This window comes from Epinephelus moara, chromosome 19 (assembly GCF_006386435.1).
Source record: "Epinephelus moara isolate mb chromosome 19, YSFRI_EMoa_1.0, whole genome shotgun sequence".
Classification (NCBI taxonomy): domain Eukaryota; kingdom Metazoa; phylum Chordata; class Actinopteri; order Perciformes; family Serranidae; genus Epinephelus; species Epinephelus moara.
Genome location: NC_065524.1, coordinates 34,779,175 through 34,803,691, shown reverse-complemented (window position 1 = coordinate 34,803,691; position 24,517 = coordinate 34,779,175). Strand labels below are relative to the sequence as shown.

At 40.8% G+C, this 24,517-nt stretch overlaps 1 protein-coding gene across 1 annotated transcript in view; it reads left to right on the top strand.

Moving 5' to 3' along the window:
* The window catches only part of arid5b (AT-rich interaction domain 5B), a 103,588-nt gene that overhangs the window by 39,323 nt on the left and 39,748 nt on the right, over positions 1-24,517 (top strand). The window contains exon 4 of the mRNA XM_050071372.1: positions 9,732-9,962. Coding sequence (XP_049927329.1) covers positions 9,732-9,962 — 231 coding nt within the window. The remainder of the gene's footprint in view (positions 1-9,731; positions 9,963-24,517) is intronic.

Here is a 24,517-nt window from a genome sequence, read left to right as displayed (position 1 = left end):
AAGTCACGCTCCCTCTGTGTGTGTTGTAATCCGAGCTTCTCTGTTCTTTGTTGTGGTAGACGGGCCAGTGCTGTGTGCATGTTAGTGTGTGTGAGTCCCTGTGTGTGTGTGTGTGTGTGTGTGTGTGTGTATCGCACTGGCTCACTCCTCACAGCCGCTCCTCACTCTGCTCATATGGCAGTTACCACTGATCATGTCGCCATGGACCACAGCATCATGGAGGAAGCATAGCCCCCACCCTCCAGTCTTTTAGCTCTGTTAGCTCTGTTAGCAATGTTAGCACTGTTGAATGCTAGCCACTGGCTCAGCCACCTCCATGTTGAGAGCCATGTGCAGACAACCTGAATCAGACTCTGAATCATGAACAACATCGAGTTTGTTGATGGTTTATTTTCTTTGACTTGACAGCACTAGTTTCATTTAATGTCTGCCCGGCAAGAAAATCAACTTTTAAAGACTCCAAACCTGATATTATTGATTTGCTTTTGCAAGTGATTTGTCTTATTTAAATTGATGTGTTCAAGGAAAATTCAGAGTCCAAGATGTCCAAGAAAGAGGAGTCAGCTGCTGAAAGCATTTAAATTCATGAGTAATTCTGAGAGAAAGACAGACAGGAAACAGACACAGATGTTGCAAAAGAGCATGATTTAATTTCATCATGTTCTGCATTAAAAAGTTGCTGTTTGGCAGATGATTCTCAGTTTTCCTTGTTTCCTTAAAAGCATCAAAGAAGAAATGTCATTTATTCCCTGTGATGTATTACTAAATGTATTATTAGCAGCTTTAAAGTCTCTGCGAGTTGATTTTCGGATGTTGTGAGTAGAAAACAATGGCTGCCTGGAGGCCAGTAAATCAATACAATCAAATCTCGCTGTTTGCTCTTTGACTTTTTTTTTCTGCTGAACAGTTGTTTTATTTCACATCTTCAAAGATGGCATAAAAGCAAAAGCTCTGCACTGTAACTACTCATTTTGTTCTCTGTTAGTGCTTTGCTCTCGATCCCCGCTTGTAAAGTTTCTGATTAAAGGAGGTGCTGGAAGAATAATATTGCTGCACCTGAGTGACAGATGTTTGTATGCTTTTGTCTTCAGAAAATCAACAGATATAGCTTTCTTTGAGTTCAGCTCCCTTTCTGTTGTGTGGCATCTGTCTTATTCCTTCGGGCCATGCTTCGTAAAACAAAGCACAATCCTACAAAGCCACACCAGTAACATACTGTATTGATTCACCGTAGTTTCTTTAATGCCACCTTTGGTCACAACAATCCCAGAAACACAGATATGTTTCTATGAATAAAGAAAGAAAGCGCTGCCATGTAAAACCTCTACATAACTGATGGGATTCTGAAGGTATTCCAGGCCACAAATGACTTTAGCAGAACGTCTATTTTATATAATTGTCTTCCTGACATCAGGGGGTGGATAGCTCAGACCTTAAGTAGAAACATATTTTAATCACTGGTCCTGACCCTGTTGCACAAGCAGCTCAATACTTTCTGGACTCTCGCTTTAGTCATATAACGCCTGTGTTTGAAAATGTAAAAATCTGGATTCCTGCTTGCATTTCAATTTGCATATTACAAAACTGGTTCAGTCATGCTTCTTTAATCTCAGGAATGTTAGTAAGATCAGCCGCATATCCTGTCATCTCAGCACACAGTGAAACCCATTCATGCCTTTGTCACATCCTGGTTACATTATTGTAATGCACTTCTTACTTGAGTAACTCAGCCATCCTTGAAGTGCATACAGCTTGAACAAAGTTCTGCTGCCAGACTTCTACAATAAGACTCGACGTATGCTAATACCCCGCTTTTGTTTCTTTCAACTAACTATCAGTACATTTTAGAATTGATTATGAAGCTACATAGGGCCCTGTGTGGCAGAGCTTCAACCTACAGTGTTCTGCTGGAGTAAATCCTCACAGTCAGAGGCAGCTGGAAGAGAACGCTGGTCATATACATTTCTTTAAACCACAAATATATTAAATTTGCACGTTTCATACGCATCATATCAAGGTTTTAAAGTGATGTAATACCTTATATAAGCTGACTTATATATATATATATATATAAGCAGCAGGTTGACCTAGGCGAGATTCTTGCAAAGCTGCAGACCACTGTTTGAAGCTAAATAAACAACAACATCAGTTGTTTTTAGGCGGTCCTTTACAGCATTTGAAGCAGTAAACCTGGGTGTTTTTAGCAGCACATTGCGGCTATCCCAGCAGCATTTGAGCTGTACAACCTGAGTGTTTTTCACCGACACATTTCAGCGTTCCCCGTGGCGTTTTAGCATCTGAACCTGGGTGTTTTTCACCAACCTGTCCCTTCTTTTTCAGCAGGTTTTGTGCCACCAAACGTGGGTTCTGTTACGCTCTTCTAGTGGCCACACCGTAACAGCTAGAATGAAACAGAACAAACTTTAGGCACACTGGGCTAACAGCAACATAGCATTTTTATAGCACACACATGCTCATTTAGACTCAGAGAAAACTATTAAAATGTAATTATAAAGCAACACAATATTAAACACAATGTAGACAAACCTTGTGCCCATATCAGCCAGGTGCTAAACATTTACTCTACCCTCCCCTTAGGCGCACCACTGCCCATATCTACAGTCGTTATAACAAACACTAACATCTTTTTGTACAATCTGTAGTCACACTTTCTAAGCTCCTAACACATTTAGCACAACGTCCATCTGTTGTCGACCACACCATCAACACAATGCATGTTATTTTCACAGAATATGCAGTCAATTAACACATTTCTGAAATGCTTAAATTTTCATTACATACAAGCTCATCCAGGACCAAGATTATAGGAATGTCTTGTCTTATTTACAAATGCTAGATATGGTGTTTTTCTGTAACAGCGTCATCAACTAGCTGCTACGACTAACAGCAGCAACAATAATGACATTTACAAGAAAAAGCAATGATAACAAGACATAACAAAACTGATCAAGGTCTTGTAGCAGTCTGTTTGATTAAGCGCAAATCAAAAGGAGTATTTATATTATACATCTTTTAAATCATGCAAAAAAATAAACAAAAAAAAACAAATAGTAAAACTAAAATTAATTCAAAATAAAGCTTTAAGATTTCCGGGAACAATAATTTCAAGTCTTTCAGGTTCCGTATTTACATCCTCACTCTCCTCTGGAGGCAGCTAGCACTGCAAGAATCACAATCATGCAGGAATCCAGCCCTGATTCGATGCGTAGCCTGCCCTAAAACACTCCTGCGCTTGTCAAATTTCTACCGGTGGACACATTTCTACCATTGCACAGTAGATACCGTCATATCGCTCAACCCTAATTGCACTTATCCAAAGTTAGGGAACCCACAAGAGACAGATTTTAAAGAATTACTGTCCAAATTGAAGCAGCAGAGGCTGAAATGTACTGACTTTTTATCCTGGTGTGTCAAACTCCAAAAACTGGGTCCTACAATTCCCACAATGCAACTTGATAGTGTCTTTCAGGCTCTCTTGGCTCATATAATCCAGACCCTTCCTCCAGTATGTAACACAAGACTGCTGTTATAAATGTGTATGTGTGCAAGTCAAAGCTGAGATAACCAGGAAGACATTACTATGACATCACCAGGGTTATTTTTTCCTCAGGGTCGTCCTCAGAGCCTCAGAAGACATTTTTAAATTAGATTAGCGGAGTGTCGCTCTAATGCTTGTACAGAGCATCAAATGTTTAATACTAAATATATACTTAACTGTTAGAGTAGGTTATCAGTTTACTGTATGATGCATTAGGATTTATTGAGCGCTGCAGCGACTGAGTGGTTATAACGTCAGCTGTCCCGTAGAGCAGTTATGACCCTGACACTATTGTAGTTTATGAGGTCAGGAGCTTTACAGTGTGTTCTGAAAATAATCTGCCACACCACAGCTGTTTGATCAGCACGCTGCGCTGCCACCAGGAGAGCACTGACTGACAGACGGACAGACAGTCAGAGAAAATAGAAAAGAGATCCTGAGAGAGAGAAACAAATTGCATAATGTCCTCTCAGTATCTCCCAGCTCTCCCAGCACCGCAGCTACAGCCCCAACCAATTAGAAAGCATCCATACAGATAAGGACGCCCTTTATTTTGAAAGGTCGAGCTTTGAGAACAAAAGGATTTTTTAAAGTGTACATACACTCAATATACATCACACGCACTAATGCACACACACGCCGACATGCATACTTTACAACGCCTCTGTACAGTTATTAATGCCCTGTGGCTCTCTCTCCAAATTGAATCTAATCAAGTGAAATGCTGCGAGGGTCCTCGGGAGAAAGAGCAGGTCTGACGGTGACCGCTTACAATAAAATCCCTGACATTTGGAAACAAAGCTTGCTCTACCTCTGAGCTGTAATTGCGTACGACAACTGCCGCAATCTTTGATGAATGTGTGCGTCTGCAGTGTGATATGTGTGTGCAGGAATATGTGTGTTTATACATCTGTGGGCTCTGTGGCACCTACCTCCTCCACATATAGGCTCCCTGTGTGTGTGTGTGTGTGTGTGTGTGTGTGTGTGTGTGTGTGTGTGTGTGTGTGTGCGCGCGTGTGTGTGTGTAGTGCTGGATGAATGGTTTTAATAATTTCTTTTGAAGTGGTCGTCATATTGGAGTACAGTGGAACTAATTACGCTGATTGTCGGGAATGCAGCTGCTGTAAATATGTTATGAATGGTGTCCTTCCTGCCCTGTTTCTGCTGCACATTTATCAGCCTCCAGCTTGATAGAATAACACCAAAGAGGGGGGGAAATGCATTTTAATAAATACACCGTGCTTGTTTTTGTCTTTAGGAGGACAAGGTGAATCGCTCGCTAGTTAGCCACCCCTGAAATATTAACTTACCAGCAGAAATTCCCATGAATGTCATGTCCAAGGGCTTTGTAAAAGCAGACAGGACAGTGAATAATTCATGTAGAAATCGTGTTTCGAACTGCCTGACTCTGCTTCATCAACTGTTGAACCGTGTAGTCGGCTTTGTAAGCTAGAAAAATATTAGCACTCTGCTTCCAAACAACAGTCTACAAAATGTGACATTGACTTTACGCTTTAAGGAATAATGCACATGCATAATTTGTTCATGATTTAGCCACTTTCCAGTCGTTGTGCAGAGCTGCAGTGTGTTGTGTGACCTCTGCTGAGGTCATGTGTCACTTTATTATCATATAATCACCATAGTACAAGATTAGAAACAACACACCCATGAGAGCTTTGGACCAGAGACACACTGTTTCATCATACTGTATTTTGTCATGTAAGGTCACCTCATATTCATTTATCATACAGAACAAACAATTAGTCAATTAACTGATTAGTTGATCAACAGATTATGAGTCAGCAACTATTTTTAACATATGCACAGCATGCCAAAAATTGTGTAGTTTCACCTTCGCAACGCTTAGTATTTGCAGTGTCTGGGAGTGCTTAACTACATTAGGCCATGTAGTTTATGTAGTTAATTTCAAACAGCATGTTCATAGTATTCTTATAATGTTTGTTGCCATATCAAATGGCACAGAGCCACAGCTAATTGGCCACGATTGTCTTTTAATGACAGTCATTTGTTTCGGTTTGCAACCAAGATTTCTGCAGTTGAATACAGGGAATAAATTTCCCTGTAAGTTTAGCATTGTTTTTCTGATTCCACCCCAACAGCTGCTCCATAACCTCTCCGAAAAATACATGATCTCGCTTCCTAGGTGAGAGCTGGCCTGCCTTTGTAAGTAAATCGGACACACCTACACGTGTAGCTCATTTTGAAGTAGCTAGTATGGAAACTACAGTTTTTATTGCAAGTTTTCTTCGTCTTCTGTGATATTAAACTGAATACTTTTGGGTTTTGGATTTTTGATCGATCAGAAATTAAAATGTGTGTTCTTCAGATTTGAGAAATTATAATGAACATGCTTCATTATTTTCTGATCTTTTACGACCCAATCAGTAATGAATATATTCATAAGCTGCAGGCATATAGTGTTATGTGAGTATCATGATTTTACATGTCATAACGCATAATGTCAATACTTGCACATGTTCACTTCATTTTCGTTCAGTGTTTATGGCAAGTACGAGAACGAGTGTTAAACATCATAGGCAGACAAAACTAATGAGAACATAGAGCTCCTGCAGAGTAATCCAGAGAGGAAACGCTGTGTCTAATATCATCTTTAAAAATTGGGAAATGTCTCTTCTGCACCTTCAAACTGGCTCATTAAAGTGAAGTGTTTTATTCAACCGCTTCTGTCTCCTGTTGCATAAAAAATATATAATCAAGCATGTAGTTAGTTATAGATTATTTTTGTAACCGTGTGTGGGTGGCAGACAACGTTCTGTTATAATTAAGAAGGACTGCATGAGAACTGTAATTTAATCAGCATCAGTGACCGGGAGCGTACCTATGTTCCCCGGGTCCTATGTTCCCCGCTTTGTATGGGACCAGGGAACATAGAACCCTTTTTAATAATAAGGGTTCTATGTTCCCCGCTTTTCCCCAAAAGGACCCGGGGAACATAGGCCCTTTTTTTTAAAAAAGGGTCCTAACCCTAACTCTAAGCCTAACCCCTTTTTCTCAAAAGGGCCCTATGTTCCCCGCTTTGTATGGGACCAGGTAACATAGAACCCTTTTTAATAATAAGGGTTCTATGTTCCCCCCTTTTGGGGAAAGCGGGGAACATAGGACCCCGGGGAACATAGAACCCGGGGAATATAGGGATGACCCCCAGTGACCTGTAGCCTCAACGGCTAACTCTGTCTGTTATTTGCATAACATCCTCATACTGTAAGAAGAGAGTTTAGAGAAGCAAAATAAAGAAGCTACGTGTAATAAAATGCCACATGTGCTGGCTCAGTGTTTGAAAATGTCATGGACAGATATTGTTTGTAGATAAATAAAAACACTTCAGAGCAAGTCCTGTATAAGTATAGATTTTAATGACTTCGCAGAAAAGTTGAAGCCTGTTCTCTAATTTCTGTCGTCGCCATAGATGAAACATTTTCCTGTGGTGACTTGGCGATATTTCTCATTTGAGGTTTTTCGATTAGATCTCATCTGATGGAGCATCTGTAGGATGTGCTGGTGCACGGTTATCTCTGTACATTTCACATTTTCCAGCCCCATATTCGCTATGCTGTGAACTTCCCCTGATTCATATGTTTGCAACTCTGCACAAAACTGTACAACTTTCTCACTCTGAAACAGCTACAGTGTACATATTTGTTATGTTATAGTATTTTTTAAGTATCGTTTTCATTGTATTTATGTTGTTGACGGTTGCAGTACTTTAATTTTATTTTTATTTCCTCTTAATATGTTTAATGTATGCAGCAAAGCAAAGCAAATACCTTGTAAGTGAAACATTACTTGGTCATTAATTGATTCTACTTTTGTTTATGACCACATATATGCAAAACTAATGAGCCACCCATCAGCTGGTACCACAGCTTTACTTTGTGTTTGCTACTTAGCAAATGCTAGCACACTAATAGGCTAAACCAGTGGTCCTAAAATGGTGAGTGTGCTGCAGCAATATTAAACTGGGCCTGCACAAAAAGTTCTGAATTAATTTTTAATTGATTGTATCAGTATGTTATTGGGGCGGCAGTAGCTCACATCCCTTGCGGAGATCCAAGGGGAGAGGAGGTAGCAACACAACTCCACCTAAAGGAGGCTGACAGCGCCCCAGATTCAAACGTCCAAAAACACATAATTGAAACCACAAAATATCTCCATACTGCTCATCCGTAGTGATCCAAGTGTCCTGAAGCCCCGACGTAAATAGTTGTTTGGAAAAACGTCATTTGAACTCTGCAAGCGCGCACACGTGAGCGCGGTGCTTTTTAGCCTCACTGTAGCCTGTAGCTCTGACTGCTTCTCTGTGCACCGCGCTCACGTGTGCGCGCTTGCAGAGTTCAAATGATGTTTTTCCAAACAACTTTTTATGTCGGAGCCTCAGGACACTTGGATCACTACGGACGAGCAGTATGGAGATATTTTGTGGTTTCAATTATGTGTTTTTGGACGTTTGAGTCTGGGGCGCCGTCAGCGTCCATTAGGTGGAGTTGTGTTGCTACCTCCTCTCCCCTTGGATCTCTGCAAGTGTTGTGAGGACTCTAAAACTTCACCTGAGCCTCCCTCGGCATATGGGTGAGTAGATAATGGCTGAATTTTCATTTTTGGGTGCACTATGCCTTTAAATACATTCTTGAATCTTTTTTTCAATAAATATTTTATGAGTAACAGTTGGTTGTCAATTGTTATTTGATACTGGTAAATAAAATCAAACATTTATGTCGTGATCAGAGTGATAACACACTTTATAGAGGATATTGTGCACAGACAGGTGTGCCATGAGATTTTGGCTCGCCCTTTGTTGTGCCTTGGGAACAAGTTAGTGAACATGTTACACAATAATCCTGCTCAATATCAGCATGTTATGATCGTTATAATGAGTTTGTCAGTACACTGCAACACTGCTGTGGCTGTAAATTGTTCTAACGTGGTATAATATTAACAGTTTGATTTGTTTATGAGCACATCCTCCTCGCTTTTATGGCAGTTTATTGTGTCAGCTCAGTCAGTACTTCCTGTCCACGGGTTTCTTTGCTAGTTAGTTGTCACAGGTGATAATGCATCAGTCAAACTGACATGCTGTTGGCGAAATATTAATTACACACCCACATCAGAAGCAACACACCCTGTGTGCCTGTAAAGTTTGGCTCCGATGTGAGGTTTTACTACTACCTGAGTAAAACGGTGAGCTTTGTTATTAACTGACTCTGCCAAATTAGTACCGTCAAACCAGAGGCCACAGATCTCTGTTGAACTTACTTATTAATTAAGAAAACCTGTCAATCAAAATAAGAAGCCTCTTGAATTGCTGTTGACATTCCTCTTGTCACTCCGACAGCGATGCTTGTCATTTATTCGAAACATGCAGCCCAGCAACATGAACTATTTGTACAGATGACATGAGAGAGTGTTGTCACTTTGCTGAAATGCATTACAAGGAAAGGGTGTAAAACTTGTATGAAAACAATTTAAAGTCACAATGATACAGCAAGTTTAGGACATGTTGCTTCCTGAATGTGATGCATTTCCTGAAACTCACATCAGGATGGGATACCAGGCGGCAAGAGAGATGAATATGTGCTGTATGGTGAGACAGCGCTGTGCAGAATTAATGGCATTGCCTGGTGCCGGGCAAATTATAGCAGAGATGGATGTATTGCTTTCCAGGAATTATTGAAAATTCATGAAAATGAAAGACATTTTTGGCATGATCTCTCAAAGCAATATGTACATGAAAAGTTTCACATATTTACCTTCCTGAGATTTATGTAGTACTCACCAACAGTGACAGTACAATAAAGTCTAAGATCTCAAACATTACAGGCAACCTTGCAATTTAAGGCCAATAGTGAGGGGAAAAAAGGTTTTTATTCACAGCACCCTGGCAGCAGATGTGCCAGAATATAATAGTAGCCAAAGAATGATCTATGAGAGAGAATAAAGTAATAAAATCTGAAGAGAAATAGTGGAGTGAATGTGTCATGTAAAATTAAACGCTGCCATTCTCTACAAATCTTACAGGAGCACTTGGAAAACAAAACGTTTCCCTGCAAAGATTTCCCCTTTGAATGCCGAATTTAACTACGTGTAATCTCTGCGGAACTTCTAATGTTGTGTCTGTATTCTGTGTGTTTTTCAGGCCAGGAAGAGGATGGCCGGAAGGTTTTGGTGCTCAGTTACCCCCAGTATTGCCGTTTCCGCTCAGTTTTGGCGCGGCTCAGGGAGCAGCCGTCCTCTCTGCTCATAGACCACACGGTGCTGGCGCTGGGCGGCATCGCTGCGTTGGGTGGCAGCACGAGAATCCTGTACTGCCGGGACACCTTCGACCATCCCACCCTGCTGCAGAACGAGAGCATCTGTGACGAGTTCGGTGAGTTTGGCAGCTGGCGGTTTGATTGTAGCCTTTAGATAAGTTATCATATTAGCTCATCTGCGATGCCAACAGCCATTACAGGGGCAGTTTATGGCATTTGGAGTGTCGTACATGCAGCCCATGAAACATCAAACTCCTCATGTCCTCAGCTCTGGATGAAAGCATGCACTTAAAACTCATTCTCACAGTACGGTTCATCTCAAACTTTCAATTATGTCATTTTGGTTACCATGACCATTTGTTCAAGTCTGCTTTTAGTGGAAAATGAACAATGTTTGCTCTTTTGGGGCCAAGCAATTTAGCTCCATTGTGTGAAATCACAGAAAATGTACTTGAGTCCATTTAAAATTCTAATTTGTGTAATGGCTGGCTATCAAAATAAAGACCATCAAAGGGCAAAGAAAAGGGAGCTACTGTAACAGTCAGATTCCAAATACAGTTGATGTCCTGTGAAAAAACATTTGTCTCCAAAAACAACAGCATCTCATGAGCTGAGAAAAACAGCTCTATTTGCAGCTTTCTGATGAAGCATTTGCCAGATAATATGATGGGTTTTTGAAGGGGACGAGAGCTGATTTTGCTCATCAAAGTCTGTTTACAGGTCTGAGGAAGCTGTCTCAAGCGGCACTAGCTGTTAGTAGCATAACACACCTGAATCTCTGACCAAACTGCCTGTAGTTAAGTTGCATTGTGGGTAATGTAAGCAGCAGGAAGAAGACAATATCTCTGATTCTGCTGCATTGATTTTGATCTGTTTTTCTTAGGGTGCTTTCAGACCTAGAGTTGTCTTGCTTTGGTCTGAATCAGGGACTCATTTTAGTTCCAAAGTTGTATAATTGTCTAGAGTTGGTTCGTGTTCTCACGGCAGCATTTACAAGTGGACCAGATCAAATGCCTTGCACTTGATTGGTCAGAATTTCCATGTGGTAAAAATCCAGGAAGTAAAGCAAACGTTGAAGAAGAGTACACTTGCAAGATAAATGTGACACTTTCTAATGTCACAATGGAGGGACAACTACGCAGGTTGATTTTAGCGCTGCTCATCGTGGACTATATTGCTGTCATTGTTCATTTTAGTCAAACCATACAGTTTGAAAACGAGGCGCGGCTCCAACTAGAAAACAATGTTTTGATGCATTGGATGTGCTGAATGTGCATATTAAGGCAGTACAGGAGGAGGTGCACATTAATAATCCTCCAGGACTGTAACATGCTCATGTTTAACCCAAACAATGTGTCATGTGACTGCAGATCGAGTTCGAGACACCTTGTCATCACAAATGAACTGCACCAGAGTTCATTTGTAACCAGACTGAGACCACCTCTTCAAGAAGGTCTTGGTCTGGTTATTTTGGTGCACACCTGAGTGTGATTGCTGTGTTCACACCTGCCCAAACGAACTGCACTGAGGGGGCAAATGAACTTGGGTTCGATTGAACCGAACCAAACAGGGCAGGTGTGAAAGCACCTTTAATCTGTCCCTTGTAAGTCAGTGTTCTATGAGTTCAGTGCTAAATTGGTGTAGTGGTGATGTGATAAACTGCTTCGGATAGAAACACTTCTCTACAAAGGCTGATAAATAATCTGCTCATAGCAGTCAAGTAGTCCGCTTTGGGTCTTTTTACCAACTGGCAACATGGAAAAAAAAATTTGAAACTACAGTAATTCTTTTTTTTTTTAACTCTACTGCTACGATACTTTGCCTTGTGGTATCCCGTCTGCCTCCAGCTGGCAACCCGAGGCTGGTGCTGCGTGCACATTGAAATCATGACGGAAAAAAAGAGTCATTTCACCTCAATAAAAAAAATGTAGTCTCCTTGAACATTATGACAAATTGCCAAAAACAAGATGCACCAGCAAAACTTGGTGTTTCTTCAGCTCAAACAGAGAGAAATAGTCATGGCTGCTAGTGATGGAGGCACATGACAGGCGCGCATGGGGAAAAGACCTGTGGTTGAAGTCGCATGCACCATGCAGACTGATAAAGCCCAGTCACGCAATGACTGCTTGAAATGGCTGCAGTGTATTTTGAAACAGCCAATAAAAGTCTGTTTCATTACTTTATATTCATGTAATACATATGAAAAGGTCCATTAGATGGTAATCTGCATGGAAAATAAAGGAAATCCACTTATAGTGATCAATTTCACCTGGACAGCTGTGATAACGGAGCGGTTTCCACTGTGTAATGATGATCTAATTTCATACAGTAAATGAACAATGAATCCTTAAGATGAGATGCACGGTTACTGTCACTTGGCTTTGAATGAAACAAATGTAACACAGACAAAAGAGTGTTAAACAGAAATTGGCATTCCTGTATTTGTTTGCAACACACTCTCACTCCCAACTCGTCCAACAATGATGCTTGGTCAGTGGCTCTGATGCTCTAGGTGCCCCTTTAGCGTCTGCTTTGGAGGCTCGGGGACGGCAGGTTAATTTACAGTCTCCTCAAAATAGACTAAGAATGCAGGTAAATTTTGTCAGGGAGTTAGTCGGTCACAGGTAGACGTACTCAGTTTGCGTCTGAACGCCTGGTCGAGTGTGGCTTGACGTGGCTGGCTGCTAGCGCTACCATCAGAGGTTGCGTTAGCTCGGACCTCCAGGTTTGCTGCTAAATGCTTTGCTTGGAGGTGATATTTCAGGCTTGAAGTTTTCCGATGGTATGAAGGACGGTGCTCTTATCAACAGTTCCATCTGGGCATTTTTTTAAATGTCAATGTTCCATTCACGGGGCCGAGCAGCGACATCTCGTCTGCCTCCATCATGTGACAAAGAAACCGTGGCCTTCAATGAAGCACAAGGTCAGAGGGCACTACAGACCACTATTATGCAGCATTGATTTTCTTAACACCACATTAATTAATCGAAATTAACGCACCTTTTTGACAGCCCTAAAAAAACACTATGATTTGGCTTAAAATAAGTACGTTTGTTAGTGTCGTAAAGTTTTACACGGGAAACAAACAGCAGTCTCCTGGGTGAAAGTTTGAGTATGTTTAACCATCCATCTCCCCTCCCACCCGCCCTTTGTGGACCATATTGCTCTTTATACTTTATGGTTGGTGGGAGCTTCTCACACCGCAGCTAAAGGGCACCTAGGTTCATCGGTGTCGATGCTGAGGGCCACAGACCAAGTGTCGCTGTTTGACAAGGTGCGAGTGAAAACATGTTGTTGTTTACTCGCTATGCTACATTTTCATTTTGGCTGTAATCTGTAATGTGTGGAGATCATTACTTTGTGTGCTGCAGGCTCATTTCACTCGTCACTGCTCTGTTTTTGTTCTTCTGTTTGTCCTCTTTGACCTGTCACCACCCAAATGAATTAAAACAACCTGAACATGCTTTTCATCAATTCTCTTTTAGCTAAATTAATCAAGACTAAAATTTAAAACAGTACAAGTGACCATCATTTGTTTTCCAATATGTTTTTCATTTAGTCTCAGTTTGTCTCCGGAGGGGTCTCTCTGTTTACGCACACAAGTGACCGCCGTCCAAACACCGTCACTAGTCACACCTATGCAAAGCATTCTGTGGTTCCAGTGAGGAATTTCGAAGTGCTAGAACATGTCTATTTGCCATTCACCGTGCTTTCCCCACCGCTCATGAATCCACACATTTTATTAACCCCGAGCTGGGCTAAAACAATGGAGTAATGTGATTCATCTCTCTTTATATTTCCTCTGCTTGGGTAGCACACTGGAGCTCAGCGGGCTCTTGTGCAGCATCAATTTGACATTCACAGTAACGGCTCCTCTGGTCAAAAGTCATTGTTTTTCTTTTCCTGTAAATTTGCCAGTAGGTAATTGCATTTTAAGAGAGCAGCAGAGGTGAGACCAGAAGGGAAAACGGTTTTAGGCATTGGAAAATAAGTTATGAATAGTAACGCTAACATCCTGTGGCTGCTGTTAGCTCATTCACTTGGCTCAATAATGCCATTCCTCTGTGAGCCACATTTAAGCTAAAGGTTTATTTTCAGAGCTTAAGGGAGTTCTACTTTTTTTTTTTTCTTTTACTAAGGCAACCAGATTTCTAATGTTATTCACATGAAGGTTTACTAGGTTTGAAGCAGGCTTTTATTTGCGCTTGAATTGCTGCTAGGAGACTTGTTTGTGATTTGTTTCAAAACAGCAGAGCTAAGTAATTTCCATCAGTCTGCCAAGTGGACCAAAGCCTCAAGGGCATCTTACTTATAGGCCCAAACACACACATGAATGTTTGCACATATAGAAACATACACAACTGCTGAGCAAAGTCCTGCAGTTTACAGGCTGCATATGAAAAAAAGCAGCTATAAACGCCATATTAAATCCGCCTTTATTAGGATAAATACCAGCACTGTGGACGCGTAAGAAATGATACTGCGCAGCTGTGAAATATTAAAAAGTTAAAAATTGATCTGGGGAATAATTTCAGGACTTTCTTCTTTGCTTCTTTCAATGCTAATTCTGACCTTTTGGATTCAGCCAAATCTGCTGTGGCAGCTCTAATAGCCGTCCGTCTTGTCTAGGCTAATTCATGAAAAGTGTGTCAGGCTACCTCAGGGGGTCGAGGAGACGAGAAGGCCCGAGGAGGGAGGAAAAAAAAAGTGCTATTGCAGAATTTCAGCAAGCCTGTTGGTACAGTATTGTGTGAAATGTAGTCATCAGATGAAAGCCTTCTGGTCTATTTCTGATAGCCTGGTTATGGTTTCAGCACAGCACTACAGTAGGTGTGTAATCATGTTAAGATTTATTATATAATCAGCATGTTTTTATTTGAGCATGTGCAGTGTACTGGCTCTGATTTATCTGTATATTTTGGAGGTGAGTAATGAAACATCAGCATGCCCCGGCTGCTCCTGTGCACATAATGACTTTGATATCTTCAATATTTGCTCCTACTTTATTTTCCCGGTGACAACGACAGCTTTCGGAGGCTCTGCTTTATCTAACGCAATCTATATTCATGTTTTCTTTTTGTCCACGTCACCGCCGCGCTTTTGAACCAGCTTGAGCAAAACTGCGGTTGCGTCAGTTACCAGATCTTTAGTCCTGTGATCCATATTCATGTTCAGCATCGCTTCACCCCTGCAGCTGCTGTCCTCACGGGGAATGACACAGTTTTTGTTTATAATTATCACGCATTCTCTGCCAGCGTGGATTGATTATGCTACTTCGTGTCCCCAATATGATTTCATGCCAGGAGGAATGTAATATCACTGCTGCACAATCGCAGAAAAGAAAGTTGTACGTGAAACCTCGCCTGCACACATTCTTTAGAGTACATATTGTGTGCACACTAAACGCGCTCTTATATAAACCTAAACCGAGGAAGGTCTTGCATACTGTACTGTACTGTAATAATATTGGCACTACTGTGACTCCTCTGCTGTGAGAAAGAGAAATAGTTTCAGTGGGCCAGGCCTTTGCAGCGCTGAATGACAGATGACAAGGATCAAGGTTTTGTTATTAGCTGTCGAGTATTACTCAACATTCATTTGGCATGGATACTGTTGTGTGCTGCAAAGCAATACCATAAACATTTGTAAGCTTGACCCAGAGGGGCTGCTATGTGCGATATATTTAAACAAGATGTGCATTGCCGAGCATCTTGACAGTTACTCATTTGGGCGTCTGTTAAAGGAACAGTGTGTAGGATTAAGTTGCATCTAACAGGGAGGATCGCAGATTGCAAACAGCTGAAACTTCTTCCAGTTAGAATTTCTTCAGTGTTCATTGTTCAGGAGGATTTTAACTGGAGCCGAATTATCCACAGAGGTCTCCTCCTCTCCAAAACAAACAGACCAGGTGATTAAAACTGGCAAAAACCCTGAATAAAGAAGTGTCATGCTACAAATTTCTGCAACACCTTTTGGCATATTAAAGACGGGCTGTTAGCCTAGCACCTGCTAAGCTGTGCTCACCTGTTTTCTCTGATAACTTAAGACATTTAGGAGTTTTAAACCAGGAGCTGAATTATCTGCAGAGGTCTCCTCCTCTCCATAACAAACAGACCAGCTGATTAAAACCGGCAAAACCACTGAATAATGAAGTTTCATGTTACAAATCAGTGGTTCTCCGACGCCTTATGGCCTATTGGAGACAGGCCGCTAGCCTAGCACCTGCTCACCTTGAGATCCAGACCTTCAGGAGTTTTTAACCGGGAGCCGAATTATTTGCAGAGGTCTTTTCCTCTCTAAAATGGATGAACTGAGAAATTAAAGCCATTAAAAACACTGCATAAAGCAGTTTCATGTTACAAATCAGTGTTTCTCTGATGCCTTTTGGCCTATTGGAGACAGGCTGCTAGCCTAGCACTGCTAATGTGTGCTCACCTTGAGATCCAGACCTTCAGGAGCTTTTAACCGGGAGCCGAATTATCTGCAGAGTCCTCTTCCTCTCTAAAATGGATGAACTGAGAGATTAAAGCCATAAAAAATGGGGAATAAAGCTGTTTCACATCAACAAATCAGCGTATTTCCAACACTGCTTGTCGCAGCGGGAATGTTAACTAAGGTGCCTGACGGAAAAACACAAATGTCCCTGGAGAAACATGGCGGTGCAGCATGGCAGACTCCATGGACGATGACCTGCTTCTAGATATACACAGCTTATTCTAAGGTAGTGAGAACACAACAATTCTAATTTCAGGTGATTATACACTAAAGAAAACATACTTATTATATATATATTAATATTCCATCTTTTCCCAAGTTATCCCGCTAAACCCTACATACTGGACCTTTAAAGAAAATATTACGACCAACATATTTCCCATTTTCTCTTATTCTGAAGTTCTTCTCCCAAACTTCTGACCTTCCTCTCCCCCCACTCCTTTAGAAACCCAACACCCCTTATGTGCACATTGCTTAAATCAACAGTATTTTGGAAGTTAGTGAGGCAATCATGTTTGAGGCAAAGCAGTTGAGAGGAGCTGCCCCCTCCCTCCCCTGCCCCTCTTGCTCCTTTTCATTTGTCCTATATTCCCCAGGTCTCTTTCCTTGGCACAGAAACTATATATTTCATGCTCAGCTCAGTGTGTTTTGTTTGAAATATCTCTCACTCAGTGCTGGTTTGATTTTTATTAAAACATTTTCAGTGCAATCCTTTGGAATCCTTTTTCTGTAATCCTCCAGGGTGGGAGGAGTACAGAAAAACAATCCATTGCTTCAATATATTAACGTTGTCCAGATGCACTGATCATAAACAGAATTGCGCAGTCTATTTTTGTAATGTGGTGCGTGTGTGCTAGTTTTGGTACATCTGCGGTTGCTTTGTGTGTATTTACGAGGGTGTTTCTGCATGTCTGAGTTAGTTGCATCTGTGTTTGACAGAGAAAAAAAATAGATTTCCTGTTTGGTCACTAACCCTGAGACTGATCCTGAATTCTACTTTACTGCAGATGAGAAAAAGCAGTTAACATGCTAAAATCTTAAACCTGATAATATCTTTCAAAACATTCGGCCCTGCTGGCTTGATTGGGTTGGGTCACCAGATGAACACACTGTATGATGTCATTGTTTCCACAACTTGAACCACTTTCTTGCTCGCTCTTTAAACATGAAATCAGATTAGATGTAATATGCATACGCCAATATCGTCCCATGACAGCCCCGTCTGTTAATGTAATAGGCAAACTGCTTGCTAAGCTCATGTTTTCCCATCTCCTCTGCAGATTTGTGTTAACCACCAGCCCATGAATATTTCATTGTCCATATGTCGGTGGTATACAGGGGCCATGGAGGAGAAACTTAGAGGAGAAAGGAGCACACATTGTAGCTGTGTGGTTACATTTCATAATCGGGACATGGTTTCTTTACAACAATAGATTTAACATCTGAAAAGCCACTTATGTCGTATGTTGTCATGTCCTATCTGTAAAATGATGTTGTCATAAGAAATTAAAGCTGCATATTTTTACACTATATGCACATAATTTAACATGAGCAGCCTGAACACACTGCGAGCAGGGCGTGTTTTATTTATTGCTGTAATGTACAATATATGCACAGGCAGAATTCATGTGACTCTAACTAAAAGCACTTTCTTCTACTGGCATCAGCAGCATTAGCACAACTCTTGGGCTGAATAAGGCACAATCTTCCTGATTATCCCTATTATGTCATCAGCAACACACCAGCTCTACACATATTGCTTTGCATTTGCCGCTTATCTATTTTTAGCAAACGGGGCAGAGAGATAAATAAGCATCTGGCAATAGGCAGGAAGCTTTTCAGAAGTCTGGACCCGTTATTTACAGTGCAAAGGTTTCTCAGAGCAGCAGTGCTGATCGGAGATAATTGACTAGTGGAGGAAGAAAGAACACCCAGGTATACTCTTGGTTCAGTTACAGGATCAGATCGTGTCATTTTATTTTTGTATCTCACACTTTTACGGTTTTATTTCCTCACTAAAATCTCTCTAAACAGCCTCCTCGAGCTGTCCAGCTGTCAGACTCAAGATGAGAGCAGAGAGGAATTGATAAAAATGCTGATACACTCAACAAAGTCGCCTTCAATTATATATCACCACACCCGTTAACAGCAATAAGCTCAAGAGCAGCAGTGAGCAATTTGCAATCTTTTGCCTCTCAGGCTACAAACTGTCTGCCCTCTGATATGCACAGGATGTGCCTGCAGCCTGAGAGGGAGACTGCAGTCACTACTCCAGGCTGTTGCAACCTCCTATGCAATTTTGTTAATTGGCATATTTTTTTTAGTATTTTTATGGACAATATTTTTCTCAAAGAAAAGATGCTAGAATTGAACATCAATCAAATATTGCATATTAGACAAGGCGGTAAAGGACAGTGCTCTTTTTTAGAAAAGATTACCTTCAATATTATGTGATTTTTATGTGGGGAAAATTCGGAGCTCGAAACAGCGACAAACATTTTGGCATTGAAAATAATTTTTGGCTTTAAAAAAAGGAAATTTTGGCACTTAAAAATGAAACAGTCATTAAAAATTAGTTTATTTTGATTTTTTTTTTTTTCATTTTTTTGCATTCCAATGTGTCCTTCAGCGACAATATTCAGAGTCAGGGTTTTTACAAAACTTAGTGTCACTGTTGCAGCGCCACAAGATAATGTGTTATAATACAACAATTTACACAGCATTTTATTATTTTGTTTCTTTTGTTAGACTGTTAATTTTGCTGAAAGCAGGATATTACCAGTGTCATAAAAATGTGTTGTTTTCTAGACTTATCTGATCATGTAAAGTGCAGAAAATAGCATTTACACACTTTTAGTTTTGGTCTTAAAACCAAACCCACGCCCTTGAATGTTCATTTTACCACAGGATGAAAGTCTTTTTGCAGTTACATAAAATCTACTTTATATAGGTGATCCAACACAGTGAAACATTTAGTCAACTTTTTATTGTCACACTATCATCAGGTTATTGCAGCTGTGAGTGTCGCTGCATTTGTAGACACTCCAACATCCAAGATTTAAGAGACATCTGCCAAACAGGAACCATTTTAATGAAAGTAACAAATTATCCTATTTGATGTGTGGTTTTCTTCAGGGTACAATTCTCTGTCAACACACTGTAGATCTGGAATCCAGTGTTTTCTTTGTGGTGGCAGACTCTCTAAGGTTTGATGTTAGAGTGTCCTTGAATGCACCACCGAGGAGTTTTTCAGACTTGCTCCTGCCTAAAGAATTGCTATGCAGGATTTTCCAAATAAGAAAAACAACAATGTATAAACCAGGCCCCCAGGAAGTGCAGTGGCCAAACAGTGGAACTATAACTTCCAGGGTCCGTCATGTGATGCCATTGGGCCCAAAAAGGCTTTTTCCATTAGACTTACATTGTGAAAGAAACGTTTTAACATCACAACCATTATCAGAATGATCCTTTTGGTCCGATAACATTTGGAAAGTCGGGAAGAGCTGCACCAAAATCATTCAAGTTAGTGTAGCGCTAAACCGGAAGTAGCTGCCTCGGTCAGTAGAAGTCTCTTGAGACTTCTGTTTATCAGTTGATAAACAAAAAGACTCATTTTACCATCACAATCATTTTGGCCTGGTACTATTTGGAAAGTCTAGAAACACTGCACCAAAAAATAATAATAATAATTTTGTCCTCATTTAGGGGGCCATCACACCTACAAGGAGCACTAGAAACGAGACGCCAGTAACACAATTGATTCCCTATGATACAGCGCGTCTGACTGGTTTTCAAGCATTTTTTATGATGAGCGTCTTTCTGGCGTCTTTTTAAACTCGCATTCTTTTTCTGGCATCTTTTTAGACGCACGTTTGTAGACGATGAAAGTTGAAATAATCTCAACTTTTGGGCATGAGGCGCCAGTAGCACCACCAGCAGAGCAACTCGCCATTGCTCTAAGCCATAGCTAAACCGCTAAACCGGAAGTAGCTGCCTCAGACAGTGGAAGTCTCTTGAGACCTCTGTTTATCAGTTGATACATTTTTTCACATAACACCCCTTGTGAAAAGACTTATTTAGTCATCAGAATGATCCCTTTGTCTAATAATATTTGGAAAGTCTAGAAGAGCTGCACAAAAAAATTATTTTGTCCTTATTCAAGTTAGCGCAGCGCTAAACCGGAAGTAGCTGCCTCAGTCAGCAGAAGTCTCCAGTGCGCCTGCTTAACGGTGATGCGGAAGCAGCGCTGATCATCCAGGTAATGACATACATGGCAGTTGGAACATTTTTGACTTCATGTATGTACTACTAAGCAACTTTAATAGGACTGAACAGGGTCCAGCCTCAGCTGCTGTATACCGAGTCCTTTTTACACATATATCCACAGTATAAACTCATGCAAAAGTAATCACTCCCAGTCATCACTTATGACCCACTAGACTAGTGGTTCCCAAAGTGGTGGGTCGTTTTCCAAAAGTGGGTCACGGTTCATTCTGAATGGACCACAAGTGACTCGCAAACATGTCAAGTTGGTTAAAAAACAATTTATTTTGAAGTACACTGAATTTCTGGCACAGAGCTTTTATTTTGAAGTTTCCTGCTGTAGAGTGAGTGAATAACAGACATACCTTTAACATTGAACAAAAAAATAACAAAGGTGTTCAAATGTTGCTGTTCCCTGCATGTTGATTTTCACAGCAAACTAATGCCTCAGATGTGATATGAAGTTATTTGGTGGTGAACATAACTCCCTGAAAAGGCACAAAGTGATTAACCACTCCGGCATGCTGGTTGCTCCGACAGGTCATTATCAGGCGTGGAAATAAAAAGATGGACCAAAGTGTGAGGGGCTTTTCTTTTCTTTTTTTTTTCCAGAGCAGTTGTGTAATTTAAAACTCTGATAAACTGCGGAGCATGTTATTAATTACTTTACACTTCAGCTGACCAGGCCGGTCTGACCTCATTCATAATGGCTTGGATGATTATTCCATTAATACACTTGTCACATGTGGAAGAGCCACTGTTGGCGGTTTAAATCAAGCGAGATTATGATTCACATGATGAAAAGACAGGGTGGGTTTTTAACTGGAATCACACGGAGAGTCATACTTTCACAAAATCCCAAAAAAGGTGTGATACAACTCCTCAGTGTCAGCATGTTGCAACCTGGAGTGAACACGTCTGACTCATCAGTGTAACTGTAGATGATGTTTACAAAGTGTGTCTGTGTAGAAACAGCTTGTGGGTTAAGTGTTGAGCATTTTTCACACGTATGCAGGTAGAGGCTTGTCGCCGGGTTGTTGTTTCTGAACAGAGCTTGCATAACTTAAAGTGACGTCGAGAAAAAATCATTGTTACACCGGCGTGATATGACGGCAGCAAAGTGAGGATTATGATTGATGATTGTGGTTTGTGTTTCCAGTTTTTTCCAATCTGACTCAGACATTTCTTGAGAAAAGAAACGCCTACAGTGTCACTGCTCCCAGCTGCTTTAAACAGTTATTTATGTAAAAGTGTTATTTGTTAAAGAATATGCAGCTACTTTAATGTAAAGAGTTGTGGTATTTAAATTATTTGTACAATATTGAAATAAACTCCTCCAGTATACAATACATTTAAACAAGGAAAAAAAAGATAAAAGTATCCATTGGCCTATTTTGTAATGGGAATGATGATTATTTATAATCACTGTGGCTTAATGCTGTGCAGCTTTTCAAAAATGATAAAGTCCCTATGATTGGGCTCATTGGCCGACTCAATCCCATCAAGTGTAACTAGAGCGTGATCTATTAGAATACATATGTTTTATTGATGTATGGGCTTCGTGTTTATCCTGGCATTCATTTATTTATAGGTCGATGCTGTGATTTTTTTTTTCCTCCAGTAATGAATAGGATAAGCCTTGAAGCTTATCCACTGCTCCCTTTCATCTCTCCCTCCCTCCCTCCCTCCCTCCCTCTTTCTCCCTCCCTCCCTCCCTCTCTCTCTCTCCAAAAGCCAAATTGAAATACTGTATTTTTAAAGCCGCGGCCCTACTGAGTTGTTGCTGCAGTCTGTCAGTATCAATGATGTGGAAGCGTTTGAAGGTTATCCCGTTTTTAGCAAATCCTCCACATTATGTAACTTTGACTCTGTTTTACATTTGGCACTCTGGAAACAACAGGGTGTGTATTTGGGACAGTCCCCCTGCGTGCACTTAACATTTATTTGCAAAATTTTCAGTGTCCTCTCCCCGGAACAATAGCCATTAAGAGCTAACTTGCCGACAACTTGGTGCACAAGCAGAAGCGAAGTGTTGCCAGATATTTACAGCCTGTATTTTGTCGTAGTCGGTTTATTTTTGTCTTGACAGTGAAGCTACAGATTAAATAGAGACATTGTGTCTTGTTGGACTTCACCCAAAGAGTTCTTGTGCGTGTGTGTGTCGAGCTAAATACTGGGTGATATTATGAAGTTCTGCAGGGGGTCAGAGGTCGCTGCATTCCTCAGTGTGTGTGTCAGTCAGTGGATGTGGGTTAAGCTTAAACCCAGCCGTTTCTCGAATGTGATGTGTGTTAATAAGTGCTTAACAAGGCGACGCTACCATCATGAGGCGATCACATGACAGAGTGAAAGTAAGAAGAAAGAGGAAGGAATGATTTTCCTCCCTATAATTACAGCTTATTTTGCCTATAAATTAAGTTTGTAAAAAAAAAAAAGTCTCTTGTAAAACATGTGACACTGCGTCTGCGTACCGTAATTTTCTATTTACCCTGCAAATGGAAAGCTCGAGTCGACAGCCTTTATGAGTTTGCGCAGTGGCAAAGTACACACATTCACACCCCTGTCGAAACACACACCCCGATGAATCCGATGAGAATGATTTCATAATCCGTCGCAATAATAAACTTCTTTGAACAGTTTAATTGGCTCTTCCTGGAACGGCACGGCTTCGCTTCATTTGATCTGATGAAAGAGTAATGTTGCCTCTCCCCAGGGGGAGCATGCACAACGGCGCACAAATAATGAATTAAGAACACTACCCTTTTTTTCTCTCGCTCTCTCCAAATGACTGCCATAATAAAGCAGCAAAATTCATACGGCACTTACACCACTTTCCCCCCCTAAATTGCTTTCATGTTTACTCGCTGATGTATTTAATTTTCAGAGCTTGTTTTTAAGTGAAAATAATCCTGATTCCTGGAAGGGTAATGGATTGAGGTCACATGGAAATTGATTGTCATCTGAAAGCACCAATGTCGTTAGAGACATTTGGAAACGCTCCAGAAACATTCTCCATGTGGGATTGTGTGAAAAGTCACACGTACTGTACATCGCTCTGGAAATACTAGTACTTTGAAAAGCCTGTATGGCAAGGAGTGAAATTTGATTTGAAGGCATCTGGTGTATGTAAAGGCAAAACTGAAGCAGGCTATGCAAAAGAGGGGAAAGAAAGAATATGTAAAATTGAAACTGACAAAGTCATGATGGTCGGGGAGAATGTCCTCTTTCCCCGGCTGAGCAATATTAACAGTGACAGTCTGAATGGAGAGTCTGTGTACAGCAACAGTATGGACACAGAAATGAGCTCATTACTGTCAAATACATTATGTATGTGCACATACACACATTTATCTTAAACTTGTTATGGGCAGAATATTCCATTTACATATCCATCTGCTAATTGTAACCCCTGACGTGCCCGATCCTGAAGGCACGGAAACCGGTGTAAAACCAAAAACCATAACCTCAACCGAAATTATCCTCAACTGTGTCCCTGAAAAAAAATCTCTTTCCCAAGTTTGGCTTGGCAGGAAATCCCTAACACACACACACACACACACACACATATGTGCACACACTTTAACAGAGCTCACACTCGAAAAAACTAAAAGACCGATTTACACGATATTATAAGTGCGTGATAAAAATATGGCAGAGTATTTTTAATTTCCTGGTAAACACACACTTGCTGAGATGTGGGCTTGTCTCCATGGCAACGCCAGTCAGAGCGTGCCCGGCCTAGCGTTTTGACAGGTTCTCCTGATGATGATTGATAATTACTACCTGACTTGTTGTCCCCGTCTCCACAAACATATGGCGGGAGCTGCCCTCCGCCATATATCTGCCAAAACGTTCCCTTTTCTGATAATAGCTTTTTAATGTTGCGTTTTGTTGTGCATGCATAGCAATCATC